General features: G+C 35.7%; 1 protein-coding gene across 2 annotated transcripts in view; it reads left to right on the top strand.

Annotated features, from left to right (window-relative positions):
• Window positions 1-20223, top strand: part of LOC149798869 (uncharacterized) — a 38805-nt gene that overhangs the window by 6647 nt on the left and 11935 nt on the right. For both annotated transcript variants that reach the window (XM_089957784.1, XM_089957783.1), the window contains 4 exons: window positions 766-853; window positions 3199-3289; window positions 15441-15529; window positions 17831-17887. In XM_089957784.1, the coding sequence (XP_089813910.1) occupies window positions 766-853; window positions 3199-3289; window positions 15441-15529; window positions 17831-17887 (325 nt within the window). The remainder of the gene's footprint in view (window positions 1-765; window positions 854-3198; window positions 3290-15440; window positions 15530-17830; window positions 17888-20223) is intronic.

Genomic DNA, 20223 nt, shown 5'->3' with positions numbered 1-20223 from the left:
TGTACTACAAGTCCATTACCTTTACTACAAGTCCATTACCTTTAATACAAACCCATTACCTTTACTACAAGTCCATTACCTTTACTATAATCTCATTACCTTTACTATAAGTCCATTACCTTTACTATAAGTCCATTACCCTTACTACAAGTCCATTACCTTTACTACAAATCCATTACCTTTACTACAAGTGCATTACCCTTACTATAAGTCCATTATCTGTACTACAAGTCCATTACCTTTACTACAAGTCCATTACCTTTACTACAAGTCCATTACCTTTACTACAAGTCCATTACCCTTACTATAAGTCCATTATCTGTACTACAAGTCCATTACCTTTACTACAAGTCCATTACCTTTACTACAAGTCCATTATCTGTACTACAAGTCCATTACCTTTACTACATTAGTCCATTACAATCATGCATGATACTCGACAGTGTTTAAATACTCTGTATGTAATGTTCACAGTTCAAGAGCCTGGATTGAAGTCATGGAGTATTGTCAGTTTTTTCTTACATCTTTCAGTGTGGCTTGTATTTCTTGTCTCTTGTCTCAAAGGGAAATGATGGATACATTATTTTCTTAAAGATTTGCTTGTGCAGTGAATATACAGAAAAAATGGGTTATGGTTAGGTTCATTTAATTTGACTTTCTTTGTCTTTCCCTAGAGCATGTAACACTTGCTTTTATTGCAGGAGGGAAGACTACTACTTGCAAATCTTGAGTCGGTCACTTTAATGTGCTTTCCTTTTTCCTCAGGGCCCCGATGTTCAGAGGCAACCAGCAACATGATAGCCATGAGCTTCTAACTCACATGCTGGACATCCTGCGATCGGAAGAAATCAAGGTAAATACACCTTCCTTTGATAATTGGTTTTAGACGAGAATTATTTTTTTCCAGCCTATAAAGCACACACAAGACAGGTATTCTTTTCCAACAGCAATGTTGTTGTTTGCATAGGCAAGACATTGTTATATTTTTCCAACAGCAATGTTGTTGTTTGCATACACAAGATATTGTTATATTTTTCCAACAGCAATGTTTTTGTTTGCAGAGGCAAGACGAGTATACTTTTTCAACAGCAATGTTGTTGTTTGCATACACAAGACATTGTTATATTTTTCCAACAGCAATGTTGTTTGCATAGGCAAGACAAACATTGTTATATTTTTCCAACAGTGATGTTGTTGTTTGCATAGGCAAGACATCGTTATATTTCTCCATCTTTGTTATTTGCATAAGCAAGACATGTATATATTTCAAACAGCAATGTTGTTGTTTGCATAGGCAAAACATTGTTATACTTTTCCAACAGCAATGCTGTTGTTTGCATTGGCAAGATAGGTATACTTTTCCAACAGCAATGTTGTTGTTTGCATAGGCAAGACATTGTTATATTTCTCCAGCATCTTTGTTTTTGTTTGAATAGACAAGAGATAAGTATTATTTTGTTGTTGTTTGAATAGGTAAGACATATTTATATTTTTCCAACAGTAATGTTGTGGTTTGATTAGGTAAGAAAGTGTGTAAGTTTCCAACATCAATGTCATTGTTTGCATAGCCACCCACATTCAGCTTTTACATGTTGTTCTGTGTCTGATACTATTGCATGTACAGTCGTGACATTTGATGGTTGTATTAATCATGGAGGGTAATGTTCATTTAAAGCAAAAGGTCATGGTGACCTACTTTTTGTGTTGCAGTGACTTTTGCTGGTTATTTACAACATGTGTCAGTGGAAGAGGAAAAAGATTCTGAAGAAATCTAGGAAAGATGTATTTGGAATGATTCCTTTGCAGTCTTTGGCATCATTATTCATTGCAACAGATAAAGCTAGGATTAAGTTGAGCAAGTGCAGTACCTATTGTGCCATACAGCTAGGATTAGATTGAGTGCAGTACTTATTGCACCATATAGCTAGGATTAGGTTGAGTCCAGTTCTTATTGTAGCTTACAGCTAGAATTAGGTTGAACAAGTCCAGTACTTAATATGTTATACAGCTTGGATTAGGTTGAATAAGTGTGCTACTTATTGTGCCATACAGCTAGGATTAGGTTGGGCAAGTCCAGTACTTATTGTACCATACAGCTAGGATTAGGTTGAACAAGTGCAGTATTACTTATTGTGCCATACAGCTGAGTTTATGCAAACTTAAATATTGTCACAGTTTGCCCATTTTCCCTTGTTGTTGCAAACCAAAATATTGTGAGCTTGCCCATTTTCCTTTGGTGCAAACCGAAATATTGTCACAGCTTGCCCATTTTTTCTAGTTGGTGCATACTGAAATATTGTCACAGCTTGCCTATGTTCCCCTGTCGAAATGCTGGTGGTGTTATATGATTTGCACTTAGGGTAGTAAAATAAACCCTTTAGATTATGGGGTTTAAAGATCAAAGGTCATGATTATGATATGTCGGATATGAAAATAATGACTTCTGCTCATTAAGTTTAATTCAAGCCAGCATACCTTGACCAAAAGCTGAGATAATTATGACTCTTTGGTCAGTAATGTAGAGAGTCAACCATGCCCTAAGAATGCCTACACAGAGGACTACTAAACCTGAGGCAGATATATAATGTTACAGTGCAGATCAACATTAATTGAAACAACCCTTGTTTCATCAATCAGATTCATTACACCCTTTATGCCAAAATCTGCCCTTCATTTGTTTTTGTTGTTTTGTTAAAGTTTAATGTCATGGACATGAAAAATTGATTCATGAAGAATTTAAGCTTGAAAATATTCCATTATAGTAACAGTTACAAACTTTATGGATGTATTAAACTTAGTAAGAAAGTATTGATCCTCTGAACGGTCATGTCAATTATGTGGCAAGGGAGACAACTCAAATGATGATACCCAGCGATAGTTACCTCCCTTCTATATTGTTCCATTGTTTTAATAATAGAAAATGGTATTAAAGGAAAATAACATTAATTTAGCAACTAATGTTGTACATATTATTATAAATTCTCTAGTGACACAAAGAAAAGAAAATTAAGAAAATATAAAGATTTTTTTTCATGTATTAGGTTAACAATTTCTCTAGAGTTATGTTCTTTGTTATGGTCTTATATAAAATAGTATCTTGATGACCATCAAAATTAGCTTGATGACCATCAAAATTAGATAAATGATACTGCTCATTCCAATCAAATTTGATTTTGAAATGCAAATTATGTCTTCCAGAGAGGTCAGGTTGCAGTGTTGAAATATTTCGAGCTGGTAGTAAACTCCAATCCCCAAACAGTTGATCATGATATCAGGATGAAAGTCAGGAGTAAGTATCTCTCATCTCTCTCTCTCTCTCACTATATATATATATATATATATATATATATATATATATATATATATATATATATATATATATATATATTATAGTGTACTTATATGTATGAATCTTTTTTGTGGTTGATTATCATGCTTTTCTAGTTTACTCAGATATTTCATGCACGTCTGATAACAACTTGTACATCCAACCCTCACGGGCTTGATTTAGCAGGAGAAGTGATAACAGCTTGGCTTGTCCAAGTTCATGTCAGATGAGAATGATCATGAATACTTCCATTTGTGTAGACAGCACACTCTCTCTTGAGGCCTATCACAAATACATAAACTTTTATATATATATTAATTCATCAATTCTGTGGAGTTAATTTCATGCCAGAGAATTATATTTCTATCTATATTTCTATATACTGTAGTATCATCAGTTTTTCTGGGGTACCAATTCTCATGTTTTTCATTGTTGCCCCAAACCACGAATTAAAATATATCCCCAACAAAAAATGAGCCACGTAGGATGACCCCCCCCCCCTTGTTTTACTACAGTGTTTCATTCCTAGAGATTAACACAGCTGCTGGTATTTGATAAATCAAGTTCAATACTGTAACCTCATAATTAAATATTAGCTTCTACATTTGTTTTTTTAAATATATATTTTAACCTTATGAAACAAGAATTATAAATCATTTTATATTGTTTCAATGCACACGTTCAGTAAGGTATCTGATAGCTGTAATTTTACACCCATTGCCTTAAATCGATATATGAGGTAAGTACAGATAGAGAATAGAGAAAAAGCATTAGTACTACTGAAAATGAAAGAAAAAATAATACAAAATAACAAAAATAACAGTATATGAAAATTAAATTTAATACTTATTGAAATTGAGCCTTCATTCGAGTACAGCTGTTGTTGAAACATATAAATCCTTCTGAAATCACATTTCGTTTTATCCATTAATTTTTAATCCAAAAGAACAACAATCCTGTAAAATATTATAACTATTTCTTGAACACTATTATTAATGAAACACTACGTATATACACTAATTACAACAGAGTATTAAAGCTCACACTTTACAGATTTTTGGACAAAGCCACTGTATCAACATCTTGTCAATCAAGTCTCATGGTACTCACAGATGCTTCTCGGGTAAATAATCCCCAAATTGCTGAATTAAACAAGTCCAGCTTTCTCAAGACCACTGATAATTAGGTCCAATCTTTCACTTATTGTCGTGTGAGCTGCAATTATCCATTCAGCGTGAATTGGCTTGATTAATAAGGTTGCAAGGTTTACTAATACTGTGCACTGATCATCACCAGTAACATCTTTTTTCATAATGGTGTCCATGACCTGTTTAGCATAACACTCATCGAAGTGTCATTTTAATTCTTCTTTACTAACCAATTGGCCTGATGTTGTTGGCTGCATTGGCTTCCTTTGATGTTCAGTACTCAAATGAAAACATGGCAAAAAGTGATTAATCTTGACAGGTGTTTTATTTGTGCTCATAGAGATGGAAGTATTGTTTTAGTGTTGTTGGCTGCGTCAGCTTTGACTGATGTTATTCACTTGGTGGAAAACATGGTGTAAGTATTGAACTTGCCAGGTCTTTGATTTGTGCTCATACAGGTGGTAGTATTGCTTTAAACATTAAAGTGACAGCTGCTTGCGTTGGCATAGTTTTATTTTTTTGTATTCTTTATTTTGGGTATTTGTAGAGGTTAAACGATGAAATTAAATACCTGATAATACACAGACTTTGACAGGCAAAACCTTGAATTTAAGTACCCATGAAAATGCCTTGTTTTATTATAGAAAACAACGAAAATTGAGCCCAACAAAAATAAATAATACAACAGTATTTCTCATTCTATCTTCATCATTGATATTTAGTACTTCATTTGACTAGCTTCATCATAAGATAAGCCTGCCAGGACCATTTCAATTACCCACCCAAGGAAATGAGAGGACATTTCTGGGTTGGGCCCTTGAGGTTGACTTTTTTGGTGGGTTTTGTTGTGGTTTTCCCAGGATGGGGAGAGAATTGCATCTTTTTCTTCCAGGTGGAGATTAATGGATGACACTGGGTGAATAAATGTTGAGCTGTTCTCTCAGCCTATGAGCCACATGAGAGACTGACTTCCTAGCATGAGTATCAATGGGGTTCTGGAGATAAGGGTTTGGGCTATGTTCACATGAGTGACTTGCTTCCAGGTGTGCGTGTCAGTGGGGTTCTGGACAATAAGGGTTTGGGCTATGTTCACATTTGTGACTTACTTCCAGGTGTGAGTGTCAGTGGGTTTCTGGACAAAAAGGGTTTGGGCTATGTTCACATGAGTGACTTACTTCCAGGTGTGAGTGTCAGTGGGGTTCTGGACAATAAGGGTTTGGGCTATGTTCACATAAGTGGCTTACTTCCAGGTGTGAGTGTCAATGGGGTTCTGGACATAATGGTTTGGGCTATCTTCACATGAGTGACTTACTTCCAGGTGTGAGTGTCAATGGGGTTCTGGACAATAAGGGTTTGGGCTATGTTCACATGAGTGACTCACTTCCAGGTGTGAGTGTCAATGGGGTTCTGGACATTAGGGTTTGGGCTATGTTCACATGAGTGACTCACTTCCAGGTGTAAGTGCCAGTGGGATTCTGGACATAAGGGTTTGGGCTATGTTCACATGAGTGACTCACTTCCAGGTGTGAGTGTCAGTGGGATTCTGGACATAAGGGTTTGGGCTATCTTCACATGAGTGACTTACTTCCAGGTGTGAGTGTCAATGGGGTTCTGGACATAAGGGTTTGGGCTATGTTCACATGAGTGACTCACTTCCAGGTGTGAGTGTCAATGGGGTTCTGGACATAAGGGTTTGGGCTATGTTCACATGAGTGACTCACTTCCAGGTGTGAGTGTCAATGGGATTCTGGACATAAGGGTTTGGGCTATGTTCACATGAGTGACTCACTTCCAGTTGTGAATGTCAGTGGGATTCTGGACATAAGGGTTTGGGCTATGTTCACATGAGTGACTTACTTCCAGGTGTGAGTGTCAATGGGGTTCTGGACATAAGGGTTTGGGCTATGTTCACATGAGTGACTTACTTCCAGGTGTGAGTGTCAATGGGGTTCTGGACATAAGGGTTTGGGCTATGTTCACATGAGTGACTCACTTCCAGGTGTGAGTGTCAGTGGGGTTCTGGACAATAAGGGTTTGGGCTATGTTCACATGAGTGACTTACTTCCAGGTGTGAGTGTCAGTGGGGTTCTGGACATAAGGGTTTGGGCTATCTTCATGAGTGACTTACTTCCAGGTGTGAGTGTCAGTGGGATTCTGGACATAAGGGTTTGGGCTATCTTCACGTGAGTGACTCACTTCCAGGTGTGAGTGTCAGTGGGGTTCTGGACAATAAGGGTTTGGGCTATGTTCACATGAGCAGCTGACTTGCAAGTGTGAGTTTGGCAGTTCCAGGCCTTCATTGTTTCTGTTGACAGCAGGGACTACAGGGCAACAGGTCAGGATATCAGTGAATCTCCTCAAATTACTCCCCATGTACCTCTAAACACTTTCTCTGTCTGAATATCTAATTATTATAAATGACATTCACCTGTTGGTATGGTATTCATACACTAGAAAACTGTACTTCCAACCACATGATAGCATTCAAATTGTCTCCTCCTTGGCAAATCTTTCTTAACAGAATTCAGCCATAAAACATTTGAATCTAAATTATGGCTGTATAAAAGAAGTGGAAAAATTTGGATGCTGTATTCCTTTAGGAAGCCTGTTATGTTGGCTTGCTTATGTTGTCATGGAGCAGATGGATACTGTTGCATGGGCAGGTTGTTCACTAGTGTTCCACAACTTTTGGCATCACTTTGGAGACACAAAATTGTCCTGTGATACTAGCAATGTCTGGCACTGGTACTTGTATGACCAGGCGTTTTGTATAAAAAATATTTTTTTATGAAACTTTCTTGACAGTCCGAGTATGTGATGCAGTTTGTGGTCACTGTTGATTTTCTTCCATCCAGACTTTATTTATTTTCTCTTGAGTCAGATACAGAAATGTAATCCCAAGTTACATAACTTGTGACAATCTCATTCAAATGTCTCTTGTCACTCTCTTGTGTTTGATGAGTAGCTGTTTGGCAATTTCAGCCTGAGCCTATTTCGATGAGCCATCAACAAATACTGGACCCATCTTGTGCAAACTTCATGGAGCTTCAATTGATTCTTCAGTATATTAAAGATACCTTTTGAAAATAGTAATATCTTCCACCTTGTACTCATGCCCTTTGACAACTGCCATTTCTCTCTCACCAGTCACTGACAGTGATCTTCCAGAATGTGGGTCATCTTCTTCTACCTCAGAATTGCGGGGCCCAGAGTGGCTGAGTGGTCTAAAGTGCTCACTGTTCCAGATCACTGCCATCTCACCTCTGCCTGCGTGAGTTCAAGTCTCAGTCTCGGCTAGCGTGGGTATATGGGAAAGCCTGCCATTAGCTTCTTGTGGGTCAGTGGTTCTTCCCTGGGTTTTCCAGGGTTCTTCCTCCACCAGTTATACTGGCCGCCATGTATAGCCTATCTTGTTCTGAAAAATGGCATTAAACCCTAGAACATCAACAACAACAACCTCTGAATTGTAGAATATAATGGAGAGAACTGCATTCATAAACTTTATTCAAGTTGGCCTTGTTTTCAGAGATGAGTAGCCTAAGAACACCCAGATTTTATAGTATGCACTTTGTTCAGTAGAAAAATTGTTTTCTGTATCTGACATTTTAATGTTGCTGTTAAATATGTTGCATAACATGCATGCAACAGCAGATGATTTTAAAGACCATTATTTTGTCTATTGATCTGCATCAAATTTATTGATGGGTTTTGGAAACTAAAAAGGTTTTAATGAAACTTTCAGAACTTTTTAAATACCCTCTATATCTCAGCAGCAGCAGACCATTGCTGCCATTAATAGACAGTGAGAAATGTATGTGATCTGGTCCCATATCTCAGGGGAGACCACTCTTGTCTGACTTCCACCTTGGCAGTCAGGTTACATTTGAGCACTTCATTTGCTAAACCTGACCTTGGAGGGCTGGATTGCAAGATAGTGACTATACTCCTAATGTATTATGATCAGGTAAGTGTTATTCAAGAAACATTTTGCTCCAAATATTTGTATTTTGAAGTTGCATTATTTTCATGTAGGTTGCTATTGTAGTGCTATAAAAGAAGTGATTTATTTTAAGTGACAAAGAATAAAATTACAAAGCTGTAAACTGTGTGCCTTTGATTTGAGAGAGTGTCATAACACTTAATTGTTCTAGTTCTGGTGGTTAATTTTAAATGAAAATTGTACAGCTCTGACAATGGCCATCTTAAATACCTTGTTATCACTACTTCCTCTTGATGGGAAGTCATATTGACATTGGATTTTCACAAGAAGACTTCTTATCATGTATATGATGCTGATCTGACTTCTAGTATGGCAACAGTGGCAGGCATCTGAAAATATTTTTATCAATACTCCTTGTAAACTGATAGTATGGCAACAGTAGCAGGCATCTGGAAATCTTTTTATCAGTACTCCTTGTAAACTGATAGTATGGCAACAGTGGCAGGCATCTGAAAATCTTTTTATCAATACTCCTTGTAAACTGATAGTATGGCAACAATGACAGGCATCTGAAAATCTTTTTATCAATACTCCTTGTAAACTGATAGTATGGCAACAATGACAGGCATCTGAAAATCTTTTTATCAATACTCCTTGTAAACTTCTAGTATGGCAACAGTGGCAGGTATCTGAAAATCTTTTTATTAATACTCCTTTTAAACTTCTAGTATGGCAACAGTGGCAGGCATCTGAAAATCTTTTTATCAATACTCCTTGTAAACTGATAGTATGGCAACAGTGGCAGGCATCTGAAAATCTTTTTACCAGTACTTCTTGTAAACTAATAGTATGGCAACAGTGGCAGGCATCTGAAAATCTTTTTATCATAACTCCTTTTAAACTTCTAGTATGGCAACAGTGGCAGGCATCTGGAAATCTTTTTATCAATACTCCTTGTAAACTTCTAGTATGGCAACAGTGGCAGGCATCTGAAAATCTTTTTATCAATACTCCTTGTAAACTGATAGTCTGGCAACAGTGACAGGCATCTGAAAATCTTTTTATCAATACTCCTTGTAAACTTCTAGTATGGCAACAGTGGCAGGCATCTGAAAATCCTTTTATCAATACTCCTTGTAAACTTCTAGTATGGCAACAGTGGCAGGCATCTGGAAATCTTTTTATCAATACTCCTTGTAAACTTCTAGTATGGCAACAGTGGCAGGCATCTGAAAATCTTTTTATCAATACTCCTTGTAAACTGATAGTCTGGCAACAGTGACAGGCATCTGAAAATCTTTTTATCAATACTCCTTGTAAACTGATAGTATGGCAACAGTGGCAGGCATCTGAAAATCCTTTTATCAATACTCCTTGTAAACTGATAGTATGGCAACAGTGGCAGGCATCTGAAAATCTTTTTACCAGTACTCCTTGTAAACTGATAGTATGGCAACAGTGGCAGGCATCTGAAAATCTTTTTATCAATACTCCTTGTAAACTGATAGTATGGCAACAATGACAGGCATCTGAAAATCTTTTTATCAATACTCCTTGTAAACTGATAGTATGGCAACAATGACAGGCATCTGAAAATCTTTTTATCAATACTCCTTGTAAACTTCTAGTATGGCAACAGTGGCAGGTATCTGAAAATCTTTTTATTAATACTCCTTTTAAACTTCTAGTATGGCAACAGTGGCAGGCATCTGAAAATCTTTTTATCAATACTCCTTGTAAACTGATAGTATGGCAACAGTGGCAGGCATCTGAAAATCTTTTTACCAGTACTTCTTGTAAACTAATAGTATGGCAACAGTGGCAGGCATCTGAAAATCTTTTTATCATAACTCCTTTTAAACTTCTAGTATGGCAACAGTGGCAGGCATCTGGAAATCTTTTTATCAATACTCCTTGTAAACTTCTAGTATGGCAACAGTGGCAGGCATCTAAAAATCTTTTTATCAATACTCCTTGTAAACTGATAGTCTGGCAACAGTGACAGGCATCTGAAAATCTTTTTATCAATACTCCTTGTAAACTTCTAGTATGGCAACAGTGGCAGGCATCTGAAAATCCTTTTATCAATACTCCTTGTAAACTTCTAGTATGGCAACAGTGGCAGGCATCTGAAAATCTTTTTATCAATACTCCTTGTAAACTTCTAGTATGGCAACAATGACAGGCATCTGAAAATCTTTTTATCAATACTCCTTGTAAACTGATAGTATGGCAACAGTGGCAGGTATCTGAAAATCTTTTTATCAATACTCCTTTTAAACTTCTAGTATGGCAACAGTGGCAGGCATCTGAAAATCTTTTTATCAATACTCCTTGTAAACTGATAGTATGGCAACAGTGGCAGGCATCTGAAAATCTTTTTACCAGTACTTCTTGTAAACTAATAGCATGGCAACAGTGGCAGGCATCTGAAAATCTTTTTATCAGTACTTCTAAACTTCTAGTATGGTAACAGTGGTAGGCATCTGAAAATCTTGTTATCAGTACTTCTAAACTTCTAGTATGGCAACAGTGGCAGGCATCTGAAAATCTTTTTATCAATACTCCTTGTAAACTGATAGTATGGCAACAGTAGCATGCATCTGAAAATCTTTTTATCAATACTGCTTTAAAAGTGATAGTATGGCAACAGTGGCAGGCATCTGAAAATCATTTTATCAATACTGCTTCTAAACTTCTAGTATGGCAACAGTAGCAGGCATCTGGAAATCTTTTTATCAGTACTCCTTGTAAACTTCTAGTATGGCAATAGTGGCAGGCATCTGAAAATCTTTTTATCAATACTCCTTGTAAACTGATAGTATGGCAACAGTGGCAGGCATCTGAAAATCTTTTTATCAATACTCCTTCTAAACTTCTAGTATGGCAACAGTAGCAGGCATCTGGAAATATTTTTATCAATACTCCTTCTAAACTGATAGTATGGCAACAGTAGCAGGCATCTCGAAATCTTTTTATCAGTACTCCTTGTAAACTTCTAGTATGGCAACAGTGGCAGGCATCTGAAAATCTTTTTATCAATACTCCTTGTAAACTGATAGTATGGCAACAGTGGCAGGCATCTGGAAATCTTTTTATCGGTACTCCTTGTAAACTGATAGTATGGCAACAGTGGCAGGCATCTGAAAATCTTTTTATCAATACTCCTTGTAAACTTCTAGTATGGCAACAGTGGCAGGCATCTGAAAATCTTTTTATCAATACTCCTTGTAAACTGATAGTATGGCAACAGTGGCAGGCATCTGAAAATCTTTTTATCAATACTCCTTGTAAACTTCTAGTATGGCAACAGTGGCAGGCATCTGAAAATCTTTTTACCAGTACTCCTTCTAAACTGATAGTATGGCAACAGTGGCAGGCATCTGAAAATCTTTTTATCAATACCCCTTGTAAACTGATAGTCTGGCAACAGTGACAGGCATCTGAAAATCTTTTTATCAATACTCCTTGTAAACTGATAGTATGGCAACAGTGGCAGGCATCTGAAAATCTTTTTATCAATACTCCTTGTAAACTGATAGTATGGCAACAGTGGCAGGGATCTGAAATCTTTTTACCAGTACTCCTTGTAAACTGATAGTATGGCAACAGTGGCAGGCATCTGAAAATCTTTTTATCATAACTCCTTTTAAACTTCTAGTATGGCAACAGTGGCAGGCATCTGAAAATCTTTTTATCAATACTCCTTGTAAACTGATAGTATGGCAACAGTGGCAGGCATCTGAAAATCTTTTTATCAATACTCCTTGTAAACTGATAGTATGGCAACAGTGGCAGGCATCTGAAAATCTTTTTATCAATACTCCTTCTAAACTTCTAGTATGGCAACAGTGGCAGGCATCTTAAAATCTTTTTATCAATACTCCTTGTAAACTGATAGTATGGCAACAGTGGCAGGCATCTGAAAATCTTTTTATCAATACTCCTTCTAAACTGATAGTCATATCAACATGGCTTTTTACCAAAAGACTGAGACAACTCCAGTGGCCTAAGTGGTTAGAGCATCTGCCTTAGATGTGGGTATTTGCAGGTTTGAACCCCAGCTGAATCATACCCAAGACTTATAAAAATGGTACCTGCAGCTGTCTCACTTTGCTCTCAATATTAAGAGGTGAGTGTTAGGACTGATCAGCCTGGTGTCAGGACAATATGACTGGGTGGGACATGATGCTACATGTCTGCGGCATCAAGCCCCAGTGCTAGATATTACTATAACCTGCCACACTGCAGACATCATAGCAATATGACTAAACCATTTTTAAAGTTACGTTAAAAATCCAATTCACACACACACACACACACACACACCAAAAACTTTTTATGATATATATGTGGTTATAAATGAAAATAGTTCCAATGGCAGCCATCTTGAAAATCTTGTTGATACTCCTTCTAAATGGAAAATCTGTCAGATGAACATTTCACCATAAGACTTATTATAGTGTCCAGTTGGTGCTAAATGCAAATGGTGCTGATCTGACTTCTTATACGGCACAGTGGCAGCCATCTGAAAATCATTTTATCAATACTCCTTCTATATTGTTAGTCTTATCAACATGGATTTTAATCAATAGAATTTATATGATATCTATTTGGTTATAATTACTAAAACCTGCTTGACTTATATTTTATAAACAGTATTTTAATAAGGTATTATTACATTCTGATGAATTTCTACTTCATGTAAATTTACAGTTGATGCCCATTTATATAATTAATTCTAGCCCATTTTTAATTTTTTTAATTGTGTATTACAATATCATCATTGTTAAAATTTGGATAGGGTGCAGTACTCCATTTATCAAGGATCTTTGTGAAATGGACTATCTCCTATGATACCTTGTATCGAATTCATGTGTCTTAAATTAGAAATGAAAGAGCAGATATGCTCCATCAGAGATCCATGTTGACCATACTGTACTTGCAACTGGTTGTAACAAACAGCATAGATCCAGATCTGCCATTGCATAATGCACCAGCAGATGAGGCTCTGTTATGTGTCACTCCTTGAGATTCAATAGTCCTGTTCAGCAAGATCTCATGTGTTGCCTTTTGAGCTTCAGTAGTCTCATTTAACCAGATCTCTTGTTGCTCTTTGAAATTCATTGGTCTCATTCAACCAGATCTGACATGTTGCTCTTTGAAATTCATTGGTCTCATTCAACCAGATCTGACATGTTGCTCTTTGAAATTCATTGGTCTCATTCAACCAGATCTGACATGTTGCTCTTTGAAATTCATTGGTCTCATTCAACCAGATCTGACATGTTGCTCTTTGAAATTCATTAGTCTCATTCAACCAGATCTGACATGTTGCTCTTTGAAATTCAATGGTCTCTTTCAACCAGATCAGACATGTTGCTCTTTGAAATTCAATGGTCTCTTTCAACCAGATCTTATGTTTGCTCCTTGAGATATTTGCCAAACAGAGGTCTTGTTAAAAAAGGTGATCTTTCCTTGTAATACCAAAGCAAGGTTTTCCCAAAATTTGGAAAAGTAATTTGATTGGTTGATGAAAAAGCGATTTGATTTGGTGATGAAATGAGATAATGTGATACAATACTGTGATGATGAGATGACGTCATATTTTGTGTAAACATGGACATTTTCATATTTTGATTGAGAAATGCCTTCTGCATCAGCATCTGTTTCCAATATAATCTTTCATTTCATGATATCCTTAGAAATTGGCAACCAAATTTTGACTTGAATTAGTAGAAAATATATGTCGAAGATTATAGGGAGAAATGTTTTTATGGTTTCAATTATAGAATGTTTGACAAATATTGGCCAGTTGTTTTCTGAGGTACTTTTAAACACATTATTGGCTATTAAATGCCAAGGAAATGTGATCTATGTGCCTTTCCCAAAGTTCTTTGAGATAGTTGACTTGGAAGAGTATCCAGCGCATTGAATACAAGCTCAACAACACTGTTCCAATTGAGCTACCATGGCCCCATTGACAATGTATCATTTGTCGAGGCTGGTACAGTTCACATTTGATTACTTGTTGTAAATAATGCCAATGATAATAAATCATACTGTATAGGGAGGCATTTTTAGTTGTGATAAATCACATACAGTATGGGGGGGAATTTTTAATGGTGATAATGTACTACATAGGGGTCAGTTTTAATGGTTATAAAATCACATACTGTATAGGGGTTATTTTTAGTGGTATATACAATAATATACTGTATAGGGGTCATTTTTAGTGGTGATAAATCACATATTGTATAGGGGTAATTTTTAATGGTTATAATTTACTGCATAGGGGTAATTTTTAGTGGTTTAAAATCACATGCTGTATAGGGGCATTTTTAATGGTTATAAAATCACATACTGTATAGGGGTCATTTTTAGTGGTTTAAAATCACATACTGTATATGGGGCATTTTTAATGGTTATAAAATCATATACTGTATAGGGGTCATTTTTAGTGGTTTAAAATCACATACTGTATAGGGGCATTTTAATGGTTATAAAATCACATACTGTATAGGGGGCATTCTTAGTGGTTATAAAATCATACACTGTATAGGGAGCATTTTTAGTGGTATATAAAATCACATACTGTATAGGGGGCATTTTTAGTTACATATAAAATCACATACTCTATTGGGGACATTTTTAGTGGTTTAAAATCACACACTGTATAGGGGACATTTTTAGTGGACATGAAATCATATACTGTATAGGGGTCATTTTTAGTGGATATAAAATCATACACTGTATAGGGGTTATTTTTAGTGGTATATAAATTCATATACTGTATAAGGAGGGCTTTTAGTGGTAGAGAGATGTTTGTGATGAATGAGAATGTAAAAATAAATTCCATAAAAATTTGTGACCTTACATAATTTACTCTGGCTTTCTAACTGCTAAAATAATTTTAGCCAACATTTAAAAGCTACATTACTGGTCTGAGTTGCACACCTGTATATTCCGGACAAAATTGATTCAATACAGTATATAAATGTACCTAATCTGTTTTCTATTGCAGAATATGGTCGTCAGGTTAATTACACATTTGTGGATGCTTTGTTTGGAGGCTGTCTTGTTAGCACTGTAATGTGTGAAGAATGCCAGTATGTAAGTATATATTTAGCTTTACTGGTCATAGACTAGAAAAGCTTATGGTTATTCATGGTCATTTGACTGACCTTCTGTTAGCACAAGTTTGTTATAGCAACTCCTGAACCACATGGAGGGTTGCCATGAAAACTATACACACACATTCATCCCATGGTATAAGCTGGTCCTAAAGTAAAATGGTACCACACTACAGTCACCATGATAGTGACCATCTTGAATATTTTGTTACTGTTACTTCTCCTTGACATGGTTTTCATTGACCAAAATACTTTGTATAATGTCTAGTTGTTTCCAAATGAAGATGGGGCTGATCTGAGATCTAAAATGGCTAACATTGCAACAGTCTATCAAAAACTCTTGTTGTCACTAAACTTTCAGTATGAAGTTTTCACCCGAAGATTTAAGAATCTATCAAGTTGTTTGTAAATTAAAAATGTTGATCTGATCTCCACGATAGCTGCATTTGTGGCCATCTTGAAAATCTTGTTGTTGCTACACCTGCATTTATGGTTACATCAACTTTAGGTTTTCATCAAAATGCTTTTTTGAGGTCTTGAGCTCCTAAATAAAAATATCTTGATTTGACTTCCAATATGGCCACAATAATGGCCATCATGAAAATGTTGTTAGTGCAACTTAAAGTGTCTTGATGCAGGTCATATTGACAAGGGTTTTTCACTTCATATGATGTCTGGTTAGTCCTAAATGATCTGACGTTTAATATAGCCACAGTTCAGTCATGCCGATAATAGTGCTACACCTACTAAAAAGAAAGTTATCTGAACATGGTGTTTTCACTAGTTGATCATTAATGAAAATTATGCTGACATGACATCCAATATGACCACAGTGACCATGTTGAAAATCTTGTTATCGTTACTTTCCCAGACTGGATGATCATATTGACAATTAACTCTTAAGATGTCTAGATTTTCCTCAATCAACATGGTTCCAATCTTACATTCCAAAATGGCTGCCACAATGAAAATCTTGGTATTGCTATTCCTCATAAATGAATGGTCATACTGACATGGGATTACACCAAAAACCTCTTATGATGAACAGTTGGTCCTAAATGAAAATCGGGCCAATTTTACATCTCATGTGGCCACCACAGTGGCCATCTTGCAAATCTTGTTTTCACAGAAGAATATCAGAGATCATTTCAGCACTTTACAGTTAAACAGAAGAAACAGTTTTATCTAGGATACATGGACATTCATTTCAGAGAGTAGAGCATTAGTCCCTTCATGGGACTCTTGTTTGGCTAATATAACAGCTTTTTAGGGGTAGAAAGTACTGCTGGTTGTGATCATTGAAAAAAGAATGTCTTTTTATTGGAAGCTCATGACATGCATTGCATCAGCTTTAAAGTAAACTAAATTGATTTATGGTATTTACATATTTCTTGCTCTAGCTTACATGCCAACCATTACGCTTTTGGCAATAAAAAAGTTGTTTTTGTCATTTTTATTATCATCTCTTTAATTCCACTGATATAAAAGTACTTTCCTTATTTGCTCTTTATAGCAACTGTATAGAGCAACTGTATATGACCATTTCCAAGAAAACAGATGGGTTTCTTCAAATGTGAACTTTCCTTCACAGATTCATTTTACTGATAAGCTAGGGACATTGTGAACCAGTCTGTACTTTTAAAGAAAATGGCGCCAGATGTTAAGTGAAATGTTTACAATGTCAGTTGTGGATATTATTTGACAGGAAATGTTTGAGCAGATGAACCTTATCAAACTTAAAAACAGGTCAGATTAGAAAATAACGATAAATTCACACCACTTTACAAACCTTAATAAAAGTATACAAGTAAAGGAGAAAGAAGGAGTCAGGGAGGAGGATGTGAACACAGCAATATCTCTCGAAGGCAGGTTGAGTTCAACACAGAGGACGACACTATCACAGCAATACCTATCTTAGTTTGAGTTCAGTACAGAGGATGATAACAGAGAAATTGCTGAAAGTGCTGCTTTAATGTCATTACACAGTGCCAAATGCAAGAGAATGGCAAAACTGTCTGCTTTGTCTGGAAAATTGAGGTATTAAAAGTTGATTTTCTCCTAAACTGGTGGACCAACTGTACTCAGATTGTTTATATGTAATAATGTGAACTCTATCCAATAATTTTTTTAAATACATTCTTACCCTGGATTTTCTCATTAATTAATTTTATCATGTTTACCAGTGGAGTCCCAATTCTTCAGGCAGCTGCATATAAATGTAGTTGTATTTCTTCTGAAGTTGAATTTTTTAAAATCTTTGTAACTTTGTTTTGTTTTCTAGATCTCCCAGACTTTAGAACCATTTCTGGATTTGTCTTTACCTGTTCAGGAAGAAAAGGTGAGATTTGTTACAGTAAAAACTGCAGTTAATTCACTATTTTTAATGGAGAACCAATTTTCTTTAAATTCACTATTTTTCATACAGTAAAAATTTTCTTGTAATTCACTATTTTTCATGGAGAACCAATTTTCTTGTAATTCACTGTTTTTCATGGAGAACCAATTTTTATTTGTAATTTATAGTTGCTAGAAAATATGAATTTGAGGACTTAGCAAACAGTGATCCGTCTTTCAAAACAATATGAATCTACACCAAATCCACAAATTTATGAACTACAAAAAAATGACATATTTGGGATAAATGTGAAGAAGATTGATGCAAAAATATATTAAATGAATTTTTAGTATAGAATTTGACATGGTTAATGAATCTTTTTAATTCCTTTTCAAAAACTTAAAATTATAAAAAGAATTTTTTATTACACTCAAGAGTAATCTTATTATTGAGATCCTCATATTTGTCTCGCCTGTGCAAGCATAATGGGACACAAGTAATCTCTTCTTTCATGGCCATAATGGTGTCAACAGTGTTAATATTCGGTGTTCAAGTATTTGTAAGTCATGCACAGGGTAAATGTGTGTGAGATACCAGAGTCTCATTAGCTTTGCTGATTGACATTTATTTGGTTAAAGGTCCAATGTATTCAATATGTTAAAAAGATCCTTTACAGTTAAATGAATTATGTAGAATCTGGATGGTAGCCACTTGGCTTCGAAATCCAATATTCCTCATTTTACTTTCTGTATCCATAGACCAAATTGGGCCAACAGCTGAGCTGTTGCAAGTGTAATTATACAGTTGCAAGTATAATCATACAGCTAGCAAGAACTTGCTGTCCAGTCAGCTTCAATTAACTTGGATAGAATTTGAAAATCATTTGCCAGTGGATATAATTGGACAGGAGAAAGAGGAGGCAAGCAAAAAGCTGGTGAAGGTATCAGATATGGCTCTCTTGTGCAGTGCTTGCTTAGCTTCACCTATCTTTCGTCCTTCTCTTACCTTGGTACTCTCTATTTACTTAAAATAGTCACTCTACTTAGTTTGCACTTTTTCTTGCTCTCCTCCTTCTTTAACAGTAATGATTCTGAATAATTTAACAACTGTATATGACTTACATAACATGTTTCTATCTTTCCTTTTGTTTACACCTGTTATATTCATTTTGCATAATGCAGCAACTTTATGTTGTATCATTCAAGTATAACCATTATACATTTAAATGTGAAAGCTACACTTACTGCTGTTTTTGAATCTGCTGTTTTGCCTTAATACAGTAAACACTGTTTTTAATTCAGCCAGATTTCATGAAATATTGAACATATTACTAAGCACATTATTTTGGTCTATCAGTGTTGAATATAACATTCTGCCTTGACTATAACAAATCAATGTTTACTGCATACCATTAGTGATATTTCTCCTTTGAATACATTCCAAATAACATTATTCTTAGGAAATAAACTCTGCCATGTCTCAAATCCAACAGTCTTTGAAAAAAAAAAACTTTTTTCTTCCCCATATAAATGTCATGTACAGAAAGGAAAAAACTCTCACCTAATCCCTCAACTTACAACCATAAGGTGGTTACTCATCCACATTTTCTTTGCCATTTAAACCTATCCATAAAATTGTCCTACATTGCCTATAAAGTTCCTAAAAGATCTTCATTTTAATCTATTCATCAATAAGTGTGGTATAAAATTGTGTTTTAAAGTTTCTGTAAAAGGAATGGTAACCTTTGTTTTTTATTTAGTGAATAATTTTTCATATTTTTCAAAGTTTGTGATCTTCAGTTTTTTTAAATGTTAAGTTGTACCATACTCTGTGGGTATGGAATTACTAACCCTTCTAAATGTCATTTGTATCCCTCAAATATGAATTGCATGGATTATAGAGCTTTTATTTCTGATCTCAAACAGGAAGTGGGTTTTTGTGAGATATTTCTGTAGTACCTTGGTTTACTAAAAGCAGTGGCAGATATGATTTCTCTTGTGCCCTCTCCCAATAGCAATGCTGGCCTTCCTTTTCTGGACTTTTAGATAAGCACATTCTGATCTTGACCAACAGTTTTGCTGTTGTTGTTTTTAGATTTAATGCCATTTCTCTGCACAAAATAGGCTATACATGGTGCCCAGTATAACTGGTGGTGGAGGAACCTGGTGTAGTAGCCAAATTTACCCCTTGTAGCAGGGAAAGAATTGGCTGTTACACCTGGAAAATGTTGGTAACAGCCAACAACTAAGTGGAAGCTACTGGCAAGATTTTTCACATCCCCACATTGGCCTAGCCTGAGACTAATCCACATTTACATAGGTGAGATATCGGCAATTGAT

Source organism: Sinohyriopsis cumingii, chromosome 5, assembly GCF_028554795.1.
Source record: "Sinohyriopsis cumingii isolate HCF-2022 chromosome 5, ASM2855479v2, whole genome shotgun sequence".
Classification (NCBI taxonomy): Eukaryota; Metazoa; Mollusca; class Bivalvia; order Unionida; family Unionidae; genus Sinohyriopsis; species Sinohyriopsis cumingii.
This window is presented reverse-complemented; position numbering and strand designations above follow the sequence as displayed.